Below are 17,394 nucleotides of genomic sequence, written 5' to 3'. Positions count from 1 at the left end.
AGACAGAACTGAGAGAGTGGTGGAGAGGGGGTGCCTGTGGGGTAGAGAAGGACACCAAAAGAGAGGCCAGAAGCCCTGACATCAGTGTTTTGTCTGCATGGGGACACTTCTGGAATAACACCTGTCTTAGCAAGATAACATTTTGTTGGTCTCTCTGAGCCCTGTCCTGCCAGAACTGCCAAGGGCAGGAGGCTAGTAAAGAGTAAGCCCATGTTTGTGGTCCTGGGCCTCTCGCCATAGTGAATTGTGTCCAAAATCCTGCCCGCTGGACCCTGGGGCCAGCCTCCCCGTGTAAAATCTGCAAGTCGCACTGGAGCTGGGCACCAGGGTATTCTCTCATTTTCACTGTCACAGACCTGCCCCTCAGAGACCTGTACTTCCAAGCCACTTTCCGTTGGTCTGGGATCACAGGTTTCTTTTTAAAACTGTGCCCAAGCCATAGACCAGAAAAGGACCTTGGCAAGTCATTGAGTCCAGGCCTTAACTTCAGAGAGAATCACACTTAAACTCCACCCCAGAGAACCCTTCTGCAATGACAGATACCATGAAAATTGCTCCCGAGGATGGCTTGGAATCTGTTCATCCTGAGCCGTTTAATCCCTTCACTTTCAGGAAACACATCAGGTCCTGTTCTTTTGGTCACCAGACCCTGGTCTCTGACAAACACGGACCCCAAATCATGAGCACAGGACACTGTGATAGTCGTGCAATGCTTTTTACTCTGTTCTGTGGCCCCGAGATCATGCTATAATCCATCCTTAAAACCACAAAGGTCCACAGCGCTCAGATTTCACAAGTGACCACGAGGTGGGTGGAGGTGGAAGATGCAGAATGCACTCACGTGTGGGTCTGCAGGGGCCGCCAAACAAAGTGCCACCGCCGGGGGGCTCAACAATGGAAATTTATTTTCTCATAATTTCAGAGGCTGGAAGTCTGAGATCAAGGTGTCCACGGGGTTGGTTCCTTCTGAGGCCTCTCTCTTTGGCTTGCAGATGGCTGTCTTCTCCGTGTCCTCACATGGTCGTCTCTTTGTGTGTCTGGTCTTGATCTCCTCTTCTTATGAGGTCACCAGTCATACTGGCTAAGGACCCACCCTAATGACCTCATTTTAACTTTATCAACCTCTCTAAAGGCCCTGTCTCTAAATACAGTCACATTCTAGTGTAAGGGAGGTTAGGACTTCCACATAGGAGTTTTGGGGGGAACATAATTTAGCCCATAACAACTCCAGAGATCAGATATCACCAAGACCACTGTATTTGCATCCTAAAATCACTTCCAAAATCATGGGGAAAGCCCATTCTTCACAACCCTGGTCCATGTTCGAAAAATTGTGAGAAATTTAAAAAAGAAAACATTTAAAATAATACATAAAAATATTATATAATTAACATTACTAATTTAAATATTATGAATAATCATATTAATATGTATAGTCTTATGCACATCTATGCATTATTTTTAAATTATATATTCTTACCTTAAACCAGCATAAAATTATTTGGAGGGCACGAGAAATACATATTTAAAGATTTAGCATAATCAGTATCAAGACATTTGAGATTTAAACATCTTATTTTCGAGAGGGAAGTACTAATTAACCGTGGGGCTCGAAAACGTCCTTGGAAATGATTGATACTGTTGGAAAGACTCAAAGGAAGCAATGAGGAATTGGTAGGGTTTGGATTAGAGATTAAAAAATAACGCCTGGATATTTTGGAACCAGCAGGAATATTCCTGTTTTGGGACGAGGGAAAAAGTAACATGGGAGAGAATCTAAAATATTTGCAATACCTTTAAAACTCCTCTTAGAAATGTACTCATTTGGTTGACCTTCGCAATATTAAAATATGGTGTTTATAACTTGCTGTGTTCATAAATTTATCACATGTGACATAAAATATTCCAGTTTACATTATTTTGTAATACAATTATTTTGTTTTTTAAAGACTTTGTTTTTAGAGCAGTTTTAGGTTTACAACAAAATTGAGAGAAAGGTACAGAGATTTCTCATAAACTCCCTCCCCTACATGTGGATATTCTCCCTCATTATCAACATCACTTACCAGAGTGTTACATTTGTTACCAAGAATGAACCTACACTGACACATCATAATCACACCCAAAGTTCATAGTTTACCTCGGGTTCACTCTTGGTGCTGTCCATTCTGTGGATTTGGACAAACGTATATATAAACATATCGATCATTATAGTATCACACAACATATTTTCACTGCCTTAAATATTTTTTAAATTTATTTTTGTTTTTTAAATGTAGTAAAAATACAACATAAATTTACCATCTTAACCATTTTTATGTATGCAATTCAGTGGCATTAATCACATTCACATTTGTGTGCTACCATCACCACCATCCATCCATAGAATTCCTCACCTTGCAAAGCTGAAACTGTACCCATGAAACAGTAACTCCCTGCCAGCCCCTGGTAACCACCTTTGCAATACATTTTACAATACTTACACTGTCTCTTGTATCAATAGAGGAATTAGAACATTCAACACAAGGGAAGAACAGAGGGCTGACAACACTTTGACATATACCTTAGCATATTTTTTTTTTGCTTCTGAGTATCCATATATCTATGTTTTTTACTGTGCGTACTGGTTTATAGCTTGTTCCTTCTCGCTTAATTTATCAATACCTTTACATGTCAAATATATGTCATAATTTTTAATACTTATATGAAAGTCCATCCATTTAAACAATCCCCTTTGGATTTGAGGGAACATCTTTGGATTTTTTTCCAATATGTCCATATACTGAAGGGCTGGAAACAAAAGATTAAGTATAAACGTAGACCTCCATAGGGCAATGCTCTGATGACCTTTCTTACAGTTAAATCTTCATCTACATCCTCAATTATTTCTTCAGGATGAGTTCCTCCATTTAAGTTACTTTGAGAAAGGTTTTCTATATTTTCAGTCTTTTAAAATATATTGCCAAATTGCCTTCAAGAAAGATCGTACCATTTCATGCTTCCAACAGCTGTGGTGGGCACACCTATTTTCCATGCCTTCAGCAACCTTGTCCCTTAAAAATCAAAATAATAGGTGGCTGTGGTTTTTAAAAAAATCAAGCTGTAGAGAAGGACTTATAATGAAAAGGTATCAGCCATCTTACCCTGATTCCACTTCCAACCCTGCTCTCTGGAGACAATTACGTTTAATGACTTCTGTATTCAATTCCTCTGTAATTTAGCTCCCCATCTTTAAATAATATGCTTGTCCTGTGGGTTCTCTCTCATATACCCACAAACACACAATTTACTTCCTGTTGGGGAGATGGGGTGTTGATTCTATTATACCACTTGCCTTCCCCTCCATACCTATTTTTTCAATTGTTGTAACAAAGAGCATTTTACTTCTTATGTTTAAACCTCCCTGCAGTTGCCGCAGATGGTACAGTTTCTCTTGGCTGGCTTTAGTGAGCATTATTCACCTCTCTCTCTCAACTGTTTGCTTCTCCCTCCTTCTTTCCTTTCTTTCCCATTTTTCCTTCCTCTTTTTTCTCTTTCTCTTTCTCACATCTTGAAGATTGATAAAATTTACATTCATTCTCTCCTGTAATCATCATAATTATGTCTTCTGTGTTTTGTTCATGGGTTGATTCTAAAAGTTCAACAGTCAACTAAGTACTTCTTTTATAGCTACTTAAATGTTGTTCACTGCAGAGCCAAGTAATATGTCAATAATATTTCATGCTCTGGGGTTCCAGCATAAAGATATCTGCCCAGATAAAGGAGACTTTGCCTAGTGCCAAGATTGAATAAATACTCTTTTCTTACATTCTACAGATGATTCAATCATGCATCACTTTACTTTGATTCATATTTGTTTGTTTTTTGATTCATATTTGAATCCTATCTTTCTTGGGTACTTTTCCTGGAATTTCTTTGGGATTATCTTGTTTTCTTCTATTGGGAGAATCATATGCCTTCATACCTTCCAACTTACTCATTTCATCTATTATTTTGTTTGCTCTCTTCATCTTAGAGGCCACTGAGTTCCGATTTGTATTTATTGCTCTCCGAGCCTCCTGCGGGTCTGACATCCTGGGATTTCCTCTTGGCTGGTCTCAGGTTTATTTCTGTCATTTCTTACGGGATTAAAGTTTTATCCTTATTTTTTCTGGAGTGCATCCTCAAGGGGTTTTCTCAGAAGGAGAGGTAACATCCTTTTCTATTTCTAAAAATGATTTTATTTTGCCTCTATACTTGACTGATAAGTTATATATATATTTTTTGGATTGCAATGAATTTTCACTCAGAACTTTGGAATTGCTCCGTTATAGTCTAGCATCAATTATTGCTGATAAATTCTCTTCCTGGTCTGATTGTTGCAGCTTGACAGCTTCCTCCTCTTGGAAGGGGCCAGAATGAAGAGCGGGAGATGCCTGGGCATAGAACAGTGGGGACAGTTCGGAGGACCTTGAAGAGATAAATTTGTTGACTCAGTAGGATTTTCCAAAGCAGAGATTTTTAGATTTTATTCCATACACCAGTGTTTCTTTTTTTTTTTTTTTTAATTTGTTTGTTTATTTATTTATTTATTTATTTTGGCTGTGTTGGGTCTTCGTTTCTGTGCGAGGGCTTTCTCTAGTTGCGGCAAGCGGGGGCCACTCTTCATCGCGGTGCGCGGGCCTCTCACTGTCGCGGCCTCTCTTGTTGCGGAGCACAGGCTCCAGACACGCAGGCTCAGTAGTTGTGGCTCACGGGCCCAGTTGCTCCACGGCATGTGGGATCTTCCCAGACCAGGGCTCGAACCCGTGTCCCCTGCATTGGCAGGCAGATTCTCAACCACTGCGCCACCAGGGAAGCCCACCAGTGTTTCTTAACATGCATTGGAGTCACCTGGAGGGCATCTTAAAACAGATTTTGGAGCTCACTCCCAGAATTTCTGACTCAGTAGGTCTGGTTGGGGCTGGAGAATTTACATTTCTAACAAGTTTGAAAGTGATGCTGATGTAGTAGCTCCAGGACTATATTTTGGTATCTTGCACGAAGGTGATGACTTAATTCAGAGTAACCTCATTTTCTTGTTTAAAAAAATGGGGATAATAGCACCTTCCATGGTTTTTTTTTTTTTTTAAGGAATGAGTGATTATATTCACTATGTTTTCTGTAGTCCAGATGCTCGGGCATCTGAAGCCTCACTGACTTGGGAGAGACTGCCCCTCCGAGGCCTGGCTAATTCCTAGAGAGACCAAACAGTTTGCCTGAACGCACATCTTTGATATGCAAACAACCAATTCTGAATCCATACCTCCACCCACCTCTTTTCAGGCTCCTGTAGTCTGGACAGTATCCTCCTGCCCCTAAATCGCTCCAGGGCCAAGTACTGGACTATTAGGGCCCTCCCTGCATAGCCCAGAGCCCACCAAAATTCCTCAGATTTTCCCACTTTAAACCTGCCCAGCTTGCTTGCTTTGTCAAGCCATCCTTCTTGTGGAAACCACAGTAAAGACTGTTGCCCACACTGTCCCCTAGCTCTCTCTGCCTCCTGCCCTGCCCTGGTGTATCCCTGTGTGTCCCTGCATGGTGTGCCACGCCTCCTGATTGCAGGGACCTGTAAGTGTAAGTTTCTTCGTGACAGTTCCACGTCTGCATGTTCCACGTCTGCATGTCTTATCTACCTGATTGAAACAAATCTCAGGTACATTTTTACACAGTGGCACAAAGCTTGTAAAGCACTTAGCAGAGCACCTCTTTGGCATTAGGTAACAGGGACATTTTAGGAAGACTATCTAAAGGCAGTGTGAATGATGAATGGGAAGATGCTGGAGACGGGGGCATCGGTTAGAAGGATCTCGTGGCTGCTTCATGGGACCCAGCCTGAGACTCTGCAAATAGGAAGAGAGCAACAGGTGCTGAAAATATTAGTGATAGACAAATTGAGAGCGTTTGACAACTTCTTGGGTTGTTATTATTGTCGTGGTTGGTGACTTACTGAAATGTTTTGTAATGAGACTATCTCTGCGTTAAAGGCAGCCTCACTGTTTCCTTCCGTGACTTCTGTAATGACAGCTGAGACTCCTCATTGCTTGGCTCTCAATCCAACCAAGTGTCTTTCTGTGATGAGGCCAGAACTCCAAGGTAGCATGTCAGGGGAGGTCTCCAAGATGTCCTGTAGTGAATATTACCTTCATCTTCATGTTTCCTAAACTATATTCAGCACTCAGGGTGTAGTCGTTAACTGGTGTTATGTGAAATATATTTTTATAGATTTGGGGAATGACGAGTTAGCCAAAATTAAGCCATTTAAATTTCCTGCAGGACTTCTCAGAGCGTTTAATATTTTAATGAAACTCTGTTAATGGAGAATATAGCCTTCAGTGTTTCCTAACTTATTTGTCCACAGAACCTTTTTCTTCAGGGTGTCTAATGAGTCGGTTTTTTCATGGAACACATTCTGGGAAATGCTGCCGTGACCTGACAAGCTAACGTATGACACCGGTGACAATCAAGATTTTTGTGGGTGGCAGTGATTGTTCTTCTAAAGCCCATCAGGAGAACAGTGCACAATTTTTAGATCCATTTGCCAAGGCTCTGTTTTGCTTTAGTCTATTGGTGTAAAAAATAAAATGAAAAGACATAACTTGTACCCAGATGTCACCTACACGGTGCCTATCATCCTGTAAAATGACTCATCCTCTGAAAATAGTAGCGTTCATTGTCTTGATAGTGAACGATGCTCTTTCATTTACAAAGATGAGGCCCAAAATACCAGGCTTCCTAAAATCAGCGTCACCTGTTAGCCCGCCTCCTTCCTTGGGTCAGTCTTTTTCATTTTATTTTATTTTTTAAAATTTTATTTATTTTTTATTTTTATTTTTGGCTGCGTTGGGTCTTCGTTGCTGTGTGCGGGCTTTCTCTAGTTGCGGCGAGCGGGGGCTACTCTTCGTTGCGGTGCGCAGGCTTCTCATTGCGGTGGCTTCTCTTGTTGTGGAGCACAGGCTCTAGGCGCACAGGCTTCAGTAGTTGTGGCACGCAAGCTCTAGAGTACAGGCTCAGTAGTTGTGGTGCACAGGCTTAGTTGCTCCACAGCATGTGGGATCTTCCCAGACCAGGGCTTGAACCCGTGTCGCCTGCATTGGCAGGCGGATTCTTAACCGCTGCACCACGAGGGAAGCCGCGAAGCTTTTAATTTAGATGAAGTCTAATGTATCCCTTTTTTTGTTTGTTTTGCGGATCATCCTTTTGATGTTATTTCTAAGAACTCATTGCCTCACCGAAGGTCAAAGATATTTTCTCATGTTTTCTTCAAAAGTTTTATAGTCTCATGTTTTGTATTTAGGTCCGTGAACCATTATGAGTGAATTTTTTTGTCCATGATGTGAAGCATGGGTCAAAGTTCATAGTTTTGCATATGAATATCCAATTGTACCAGCACAATTTGTTAGAAAGACTCTTCTTCCTCCTTTGCATCTTTGTCAGAAATCAGTTGCTTACATCTGTCTAGGTGCATTTTCCTTATTCTGTCCCACTGATCTGTTTTTCTGCCCTTTCACTACCATATTCTTTTGATTACTTAGTTTTATAGTAAGTCTTAAAACTGGGTAGTGAGTACTACAAATTTATTCTTTCTAAAAATTGTTTTAGGTCTTCTGCTTCCTTTGCAGTTTCATATCAGTTTTAGAATCAGTTTGTATTTACAACAAATCCTGTTGAAATTTTGATTGGGATTGCATTTAATCATGACTAATTTTCTGAGTATTGACATCTTTATTAGGTTGAGTCTTCCGATCCACAGACACAGTATTTCTCCCTTTATTTAGATCTTTGATTTCTTTTATTATTTTGTAGTTTTCAACAGACACATTCTTTGCATATATTTATAAATTGATACCTAAGTATTTTATTTTTTTAAAGCAGTTGTTAATAGTATTTTATTTTTAGTCTCAGTATTAATGTATTCATTACTAGTGTATAGAAATAAAATTTATTTTTGTATGTTTACCTTATGTCCTGCAACCTTGCTGAACTCATTTATTAGCTCTAGGAATTTTTTTTTGGTAGATTCCTTGGCATTTTCTACATAGACAAGCATGTCATCTGGAAATAGGGACATTTTTATTTGTTCCTTTCATATCTATATGTTTTTTATTTCCTTTTCTTGCCTTATTGCACTGATTCAAACTTCCAGCACTATGTTGAATGAATGTTGAGTACAGACATACTTGCCTTGATCCCGGTCTTAGGGGGGAAAGCATCTAGTCTTTCACCATTAAGCATAATGTTAATTACAGGGTTTTTTTTTTTTTTTTTGCAGATGTTATTTATCAGTTTGAGGAAGTTCTGTCTCTTCTGTGTGTTCTGAGAGTTTTTACCAAGAATGGGTGTTGAATTTTTGTCAAATGCTGTTTTTACATCGATTAATGTGATCATGTAGTTTTTTTTCTTTGATCTGTTAATGTGGTAAATTATATTGATTGATTAAAAAACCCCTGGAATAATATCCCTGGACTAAACCTAAGTTGGTCATGGTGAAAAATTCTTTTTATAGGTTGTTGAATTATATTTGGTAATATTTTGTTAAGGACTTTTGCATCTACATCATGAGGAATATTGGTCCATAGTTAGCTTTCTTTGTTACTATTCTTTGTCTGGTTTTGGTATCAAAGGAATGCTAGCTTCATAAAATGAATTGGGAAGTATTTCCTCGTCTTCTGTATTCTGGAAGAGATTATGTAGAATTGGGGCTAATTCTTCTTTAAACATTTGGTAAAATTCTCTTGTGAAGCCTATATTTTTTTTGAGACTTTTAATAGTACAGGTTCAATTTCTTAACAGTTACAGGGCTATTTCAGTTATTTGTTTCATATTGAGTGTATTGAAATTTATGGTTTTTAAGTACAGTAGTCCATTTCATGTAAATTGTCAAATGTACATATGTGTATTAGTTGTTCAAAGACGTTCTTTTGAAATCTACAGGATTTTGTAGTGATACTTCCTCTTTCCTATTCTTGGTAATTTGTCTTCTCTTTTTCCTTCTTTTCAATTGTGCTAGAGGTCTTTCAATTGTATTTATCTTCTCAAAGAAGCAGCTCTTTGTCTCATTACTTTTCTCCATTTTTATTTTTGTTTTAAATTTATTATGCCCTTTGTGCTTGCTTTCCTTCTGCTTGCTTTGGGCTTATTCTTGGTCTTCTTTTTATAGATTGCCACAATAGGAGCTAAGATTCTCATTTGAAAATGTTTCTCTTTTCTAATATATGATTTTAGTGCTATAAAATTTCCTCCCAACACTGCTTTGGCTGTGTCCACCATTTTGATATATTGCATTTTCATTTTTGTTCAGTTCATTTTTTTTTTTCCCCTTGAGACTTCCTCTGTTCCATGGATTATTTAGAAGCATTTGGTACTTTCCTGGTTGTTCAGTGGTAAAGAATCCGCCTTACAATGCAGGGGATGTGGGTTCGGTCCCTGGTCAGGGAACTGAGATCCCACATGCTGTGCGGCAATGAAGCCCATGTGCACCACAACTACTGAGCTTGTGCGCCTCAACTAGAGGAGAGAAAACCTGTGTGCCACAACTAGAGAGAAGCCTGAGAGCCACAACGAAAGATCCCGCCTGCCTCAACGAAGATCCCGCATGCCGCAACTAAGACCCGGCGCAGCCAAAATAAATTAAATAAATAAATAAATAATAAATAGAAGCTTGCTGTTTGGTGTCTGGGTGCTTGGATATTTTCTTCTTATCTTTCTGTTAGTGATAAGAGAATACACTGTATATGATTTCAGTTCTTTCAAATTAGCTATTTTAGGAAATTCCCTGGCGGTCCAGTGGTTAGGACTCTGTGTTTCCACTGCAGGGGGCATGGGTTTGATCCCTGGTTGGGGAACTGCGATCCTGCAAGCTGCACAGTGCGGCAAAAAACCACCACCACCACCACCACCAACATCATCAAATTAGTTATTTTATGGACCCAGATGTTGCCCATCTTGGTATATGTACTGGAAAAGAATGTGTATACTGCTGATGTTGGTTGGAGTGTTCTATAAATGTCAATTAAATTCTTTTGGTTAATTGAATTGTTGTGTTCTCACTTATTCTTGCTGATTTGTTTTTTATCTAGCTGGTCTGTCAGTTGTTGAGAGAGGGGATATTGAAGTCGTTATGTGGATTTGTCTAGTTTTCCTTTCAGTTCTGTCAGTTTTTGCTTCACATATTTTTGCAGCTTTGTTTAGTGCATACACATTTAAGATTGCTACATCTTCTTGGTGGATTGATCCTTTTATCATTATATTATGCTCCCCTATGTTTCTGGTCATTTACTTTATTCTGAATTTACTTTATCTAACATTAATATAGCCACTTTTGCTTTCTTTTGATAAATGTTTGTGTGATATCTTTTCCTACCCTTTTACCTTCAGTCTGCCTATGTCGTATTTGAAGTGAGATTCTCATAGATTGAATGTTTTCAATTCACTCTGTCAATCTATCTTTTAATTGGCATATTTAGGCCATTTACATTTAATATAGTTATGACTATGTTAAGGCTTAAGTCTGCCATTTAATTTTTTGTTTTATGTTTGTTCTTTGTTTTTTATTGCTTTGTATTCTTTTTTAAAATTAATTAATTAAATTTATTTATTTATTTTTGGCTGCATTGGGTCTTTGTTGCTGCGCGCGGGCTTTCTCTAGTTGCAGTGAGCGGGGGCTACTCTTCGTTGTGGTGCACAGGCTTCTCATTGCGGTGGCTTCTCTTGTTGCGGAGCACGGGCTCTAGGCACGCGGGCTTCAGTAGTTGTAGCACACGGGCTTCAGTAGTTGTGGCTGGCAGGCTCTAGAGCGCAGGCTCAGTAGTTGTGGCACACGGCCTTAGTTGCTCCATGGCATGTGGGATCTTCCCAGACCAGGGATCGAACCCGTGTCCCCTACATTGGCAGGTGGATTCTTAACCACTGCGCCACCCAGGGAAGTCCCTTGTGTTCTTTTTCTTTCCTTTCTGTGGGTTAGTTTATATTTTGATTTATCTGTTGTGTTTTTGAGTGTATCTCTTTGCGCTTTGCTCCAAGAAGATTTGCATTCTCCTCTGATGTGAGACAGGGGTTGCTAACAGGTTGGGACACTCCAGCTGACGTCCAAGGTCTTTCCCTGAATGTGTTAACCCCCGGTTCCAGCCCCCCACTTTCTGGGTGGAGTAGGGGGGCTCACACTGGTGACCAGATCTCAGTGGTGGCATTTGCATTTGTCACCAGGACTCAATACTGTCTCTGTGTTTGCTGTTGATCAATCTCTGCTCAGATATTCAAGCTACTTTTGCTTGTTTGTTTGGGGGAGACCAAGGGGGATGGGTGGAGGAAACTACTTAATTCTGTTACTTGGAAAAAAAAAATCTGGAGACAGAAGAAGTGTGTTTGTTGTGCTTCATCCAGTTTCCATGCTGTAGCAGGAGACTCCTCAGACCATCCTGTTTACCATGTTTTTGCTGGAATGCTGGTTCCTTGAGGTTCCTAGTAAATTCCAGTACTGTCTATATTTTCTCTTGATAGAAATAGCTGCTGTTGATGCAAACTTGTGTATATAGGATGGATAAAGAACAAGGTCCTACTGTATAGCACAGGGAACTATGTTCAATATCCTGGGATAAACATAATGGAAAAGAAGATGAAAAAGAATATATTGAATATATATGTATAACTGAGTCACTTTGCTGTACAGCAGGAATTAACAACATTGTAAATCAGCTATACTTCCACAAAATTTTTAAAAAATAGCTGCTATTAATGTCTCTGTTTTTCTAATCTCTCTATAAGTGGGGAGAGAGTGGAGAGTAATTATGAGACTATATTCCTAGTTGTTTTTTTTTTTTTAACTGATATTTCTCTCCATTTTCTCTTTAGGGCAGAGAAGACTGAAGTCCTGAGCGAAGACCTTCTTCAGGTAAGGTTGTCGCTGGCCTGTAGCTCATAGATGCCAAAGACATATTCCCTTTTACAGCCGAGCCCTTCCCGATGCTGTTCAAGCTGCTCCACTGCTCCTCATCTGGTCTATTTAGAGACACAGCTTTTATCCTTTATGATAGCCCCTTGCATTGTGAACACCAGTCTGGGTGAGGTTTTTCAGGAGACATTTGAAGGCATTTGATTGCACGGTTAGCAGAGAGTCCCTGAGTCTGTGATCCCCTCCTTTTCTCCTGCATTGGATGTTGTCTCTGCAGAAACATGGGTCAGTCTTGTCCCTTGATTGTCCAGACCCCTGACCCCACTTCTGACCTCCCGTCACCCAGGAGCCCCACCCACTGCTCTGTCCGCAGGTGGAGAAGCGGCTGGAGCTGGTGAAGCAGGTCTCCCACAGCACACACAAGAAGCTCACGGCATGTCTGCAGGGCCAGCAAGGGGCAGAGGCCGACAAGCGCTCGGTAAGTGCCCTCCCAGCCCTGGGGGATGTGAAACTTGCCTACTGATGGACCAGGCAGTGTCTGAGAATTGTGTTGTGGTGTGGCAGCGCCTCCCACCCCTCCGTGCCCTTTAACCCTGCCTGAAGCATCCCCTACCCTCACCAAGCAAGATTTGGTCCCCATCCTTGTCCTCCCCAGACAGGGGCAACGCCTGAGGAGAGCAGGGGCGCGCTGAGATCCCACCGTTATGGAGGCCATCGCCTTTCTCTTACCCCTGCTGTTTGTTCACAACTTCCATTTGCCTCCATAGTATCTTAAGATCACATGGAAGAAAATTACACTGTGGATTTGGAGGTTACAGGTGGCCTATAAAGGCTCTTATGAAAATTGTTTTTGCTGTAATGAAGCAATAAAGAGAACCTGCTACATGAAAGTGCTCCAGGGTCTTTGTCTAGAAGGGCATTAGTACTAAAGGCATTGCATCGTGTGACTCCATCGAATGAGCAGTCCTTGGGGTGAACAGTCGTGAAGATTCGCTTCTTTTTGACCCCTCCACCCGCCTCAAGTCCACCAGAGATGAAAAGCTATTCTTAGCTGTTCACTTGGCTTTGTTACAGGGGAGATGCAATCTAGGTGGTTTCTTTCCTCCTTGAGTTTATGATCGACGTGTTTGGTGTCTGTTTGATTTTCTCTGACCTGGAGTTCTTGTTGACTTCTCTTCCCGGTGGTCGCCCCGAGCCCCCCAGGTTCTTTTGGCCTCACTTGTATTGGTTATCATGGCATGTGCCCTGATACTTCCACCATCTCACGCTGCAGGACCAGAACGGCTCTGCTTGCTCTACCAATCATTCCATTTTCTCTTCCCAGCCCTGGTTTCTTCTTTCTTAATATTCCCAGCAGGAATCACTCACGTGTGGTAGAAATAAAATGTTTACAGCTTTGGAAAGTGTCTGTGGAAATAATTCTGTGTATATCAGGACTTTCAGCAAGGGGAGCCTGACAGTCTAAAGGCAGAGTTTGCAATACTGCTTTCGACATGAAACCCTTCCATCAAACAAACACATATATGGGACTCCAGAAGCTGGTCCGGGTGTGGGGCCTGTAGCCAGGCCTGCCTGTGACCCGCTTCCGTCCTTTTGTTCCAGAAAGCACTGTTTTTAAAATAAGCCATCAAGGGACTTCCCTGGTGGTCCAGTGGTTAAGACTCCATTCTTCTGCTACAGGGGGCACAGCTTCGATCCCTGGTCGGGGAACTAAGATCCCACATGTCTCTCGGCCAAAGATAAAATAAAATAAAATAACTGGTCAACAGGACTGTATATTTTGGTGTCAAGAGTAGCATCTGACTGTCGGCACCAGAGTCTTGAAACTGACCTTTGGTGTTGGTAGGTTGATTACTACTAGCGTTATTTCTCGAGGGTAAGGTCAAGTTACCCAGATTTATAAGCTTTTAATTGGATTGAGGGTCTTGTGAATTACATAGGAGGCTTTTGGCTCTCCAAGTTTTCTAAAATATCATGAATCAATAGCAAATTTGGGATCTGGCAAGGCCGACAGGTCAGAGGATGATTGGCACTGAAAAGGCAGTTGGTTACTCACACTTCCCCAGGGAAGGGGGCATGTGGGCCACGCGGGGAGCGCCAGGATGCCAGGAGGCACAGGCCACACTGGTGCAGTGATTACCATATGCACCGGACCGCTATGCAGTGGACCTGGAAGAAGTCTGTGGTGGAAATAAGCTCAGGCATGTACAGATCAGTGATTTCACTGCACAGATGACAGGTGCTTGATTTTGTCCATGATTTCTTTTTTTTAAAGATTCTTTTGATGAGGACCATTTTTAAAGTCTTTATTGAATATGTTACACTATTGCTTCTGTTTTACGTTTTGGTGTTTTCGGCCGCGAGGCACGTGGGATCCTAGCTCCCTGACCAGGGATCAAACCCCCTGCATTGGAAGACGAAGTCTTAACCACTGGACTGCCAGGGAAGTCCCTGCCCATGATTTCTTGAGCTGAGCAGTCTTTCCTTATTCTCATCTGACTGAATAAATGATCAAACTGAAAAGAAATTCAAAGTGACCTTTAAGGACAAGCTAAAGGTGGCAGCACTGACAATGATAAAAGTGCTTTTAGGTTAGGGTGCGTGATGTGTGGGTTTTCCAGAGACGGGAAGGCGTTTGGCATTTTTGAGCAACACGAAGGTGCCGAGTGACTAGAGGTTAGGGAATGACAAGGAGAGGGCATGAGATGGGATGGCAGGGGACCCGGTCTCACCATGGTCAGCATCTGGACTTTTCCCCCGAGATCCGTGGGAGGCCAGTGTGTTAATCAGAAGTAACATGATGAGATTTGTTGGTGATTGTGTGATGAATGGATAAATGGGGTGGGGCTATGGTGGAAGTCAGGGTCCAGTTAGACAGGTAGGGGCGCAGTCAAGGTGGGACGCGATGGGGTCAGTGAAGATGGAGAGAGGTCGGAGATGTGATGGATGTTGGATGTAGGGTGCCAGGAGTTGGCAGTTGAATGGATGTGGGGTATGAGGAAGGGAGAGGAGTTTCCAGGTCCCTGGCTTGAGGACTTGTTGAATCCATGGGAGTTGATGAGATCACCCAGGGAGAAAATACAGGTGAGAAGACAAGGGGCCTTGAATCAAGACCCCTCCAGGAACTACAGCATTTGAAGCTCTAACAGGAGGAGGACCTAGCAGAGAAGGGATGGTACTGTTAATCCACCCACTTGCTCGGGTCTACATCTCAGGCATCATCCTTTATCCTTACTCTTCATTCTTTCCCCATGTGCATTTCAGTAAGTCCTGCTGGCTCTTCCTCCAAAGAATCTCCATTTGCTTTAACGTTCATCATCCCGGTCCACGTGACAATCATCTGTTGCCTGAACACAACAGTGTTCCCATCGGGGTCTCTGCTCTCCACTCCGACCCCCCCAGCCCCTTCATCATCTGGTCTCTACAACGGCCTGAGTGAGTGTTTAAAATGGAATCAGATGCTTCAGTCCCACCAAAGGATTCCCACTGTAGCACAAAATCCCAGCTTCTTAGCTTGGCGCTTGGTCCCTAATGGTACATCTTCCACCTGCATCTCTGAGCTCAGCTCTTGCCCCCCCACCCCTGCACCGTCCTCCTCTGCCCCCATCATCATCCTCCAACTGCACTGACCTGCGATTGAACTCGCCTTGTTCATATCCATGCAGAGGCTTCGTGTGGGATCTCCCCTCCACGTGGAATATTCTTACCCAGCATTTCAGGCCAGCAACTTCCTTTTATTTTATTTTAATTTTATTTAAGTATAGTTGATTTACGATGTATTGATTTCTGCTGTACAGCAGAGTGATTCAGTTATACATGTATATACATTCTTCTTCATTTTCTTTTCCATTATGGTTTATCACAGGATATTGAATATAGTTCCCTGTGCTCTACATTAGGACCTTGTTGTTTATCCATCCTGTATATAATCGTTTGCATCTGCTAACCCCAACCTCCCAATCCATCCCTCCCCCTTGGCAACCACAAGTCTATTCTCTGTATGAGTCTGTTTCTGTTTCGTAGATAAGTTCATTTGTGTCATATTTTAGAGTCCACATATAAGTGGTATCATATGGTATTTGTCTTTCTCTTTCTGACTTACTTCGCTTAGTATGACAATCTCTAGGTCCATCCATGTTGCTGCAAATGGCATGATTTCCTTCTTTTTTATGGCTGCGTAGTATTCCATTGTGTATATATATACACACCAGACCTTCTTTATCCATGCGTCTGTGGATGGACATTTAGGTTGTTGCCATGTCTTCGCTGTTGTGGATAGTCACACCAGCAACTTCTTACTGTTTGATTCTCAGTTCAGATGTCACCGTCTCGGTGCAGCTTCTCTTACCACCTGATATGTGTGCTCCCTCCCTCCCCCAGTCACATCCCCCTATTTCATGTTCTTCATAACATGTGTTCTCCTCTAAAATCATCCTGCTCATTCATTTGCTGCTGTGTCTGTTCCCATCACCAATATGTGAGCTACACGGGAGCAGGGATCTTGTCTTCCCATCACGGCTGCATTCTCAATGCCTAGAACGGGGCCTGCCACATGTAGGCAGCGCTAAAAATAGACGTGTCACGACTGGATGGCCCATGCCTATTTTAGGCACAGAACCTGCCCAGGGCATTGCGCCAGTTTGACTCGTTCCTATTCTTTACGGAAGCGATTTAGCGTGATGGCTCTGAGTTTAAGTGCTGGGATCTGACTCTCCAAGGTGGAAGCCCAGCTCTACTGCTTTCTAATTTTGCCTGACAGTGGGCAAGTCAATTACCTCTATATGCCTTGGTTTCTTCCCTTGGAAAATAGTCATAACAATGAATTCCTACCCAGTAGGGTTTGAGAGTTAAGTGAGGTAATGCATGTAAATGCCTAGCACAGTGCTTGACATGAATACGTAGTAAAGAAATAGAAACTGCTGCTGTCATTAGGGCCCTGCCGTTAGTCCAAAATCACCACTGAGAACTGCTGAGCCCCGAGGAGCAAGTCTGCCTGGATTAGCGGACAGTAGACAGCCATTTTCAGAGATGGAGGGGCGTGTGTGCGTGTGTGTATGTTTAGGAAACAGAGTGGATATTAGAATAAGACTTTCTGTCTCTTGAGTCATCCTACAAGCTGTGCTGCTGATGCCGAAGGTAATTTTAGAGAGGGCACTCATCTCAGACAAGTCAGATCGACTACTTCCAAACCCTGGGACGTTCTGTCTCCCCTTCCCTCAGCTCTTAAGGATCTCTCGGCGCACTAGAATCAGGGATAGCTTCTCTTTGACCCGGAAAACCACTGGTCAGGGTGAAGCTTGCTTAAGTAAGGTCTCTTTACCTGGGCGCTAATGGTCCCTGGAATAGTGGGTGATTCTCTCAGCCTAGACCCTCGTCTGCAAGAGAAACACATTTTGGCAGCTTTTCTGGACATGTGGGCAATTGAATCCTTCAGAGATTCAGTATCCGTCTATGTGAAGTGGGGGTGAGCAGAGTGTGGAGGAGAG

General features: G+C 42.2%; 1 protein-coding gene across 4 annotated transcripts in view; it reads left to right on the top strand.

The window, feature by feature from the left end:
• ARHGAP44 (Rho GTPase activating protein 44) overlaps window positions 1-17,394 on the top strand; it is a 209,525-nt gene that overhangs the window by 59,308 nt on the left and 132,823 nt on the right. For all 4 annotated transcript variants that reach the window (XR_009006260.1, XM_057535554.1, XM_057535553.1 and 1 more), the window contains exons 2-3: window positions 11,869-11,908; window positions 12,282-12,386. Coding sequence is in view for 3 of the 4 variants with exons in the window: in XM_057535554.1 (XP_057391537.1) it covers window positions 11,869-11,908; window positions 12,282-12,386 (145 nt within the window). In the remaining variant the exon portion in view is untranslated. The remainder of the gene's footprint in view (window positions 1-11,868; window positions 11,909-12,281; window positions 12,387-17,394) is intronic.

This window comes from Balaenoptera acutorostrata, chromosome 20, assembly GCF_949987535.1.
Source record: "Balaenoptera acutorostrata chromosome 20, mBalAcu1.1, whole genome shotgun sequence".
In the NCBI taxonomy this organism is placed as follows: domain Eukaryota; kingdom Metazoa; phylum Chordata; class Mammalia; order Artiodactyla; family Balaenopteridae; genus Balaenoptera; species Balaenoptera acutorostrata.
Note: the sequence above shows the minus strand (reverse complement) of the source record. Positions and strands in the feature narration are given on the sequence as shown.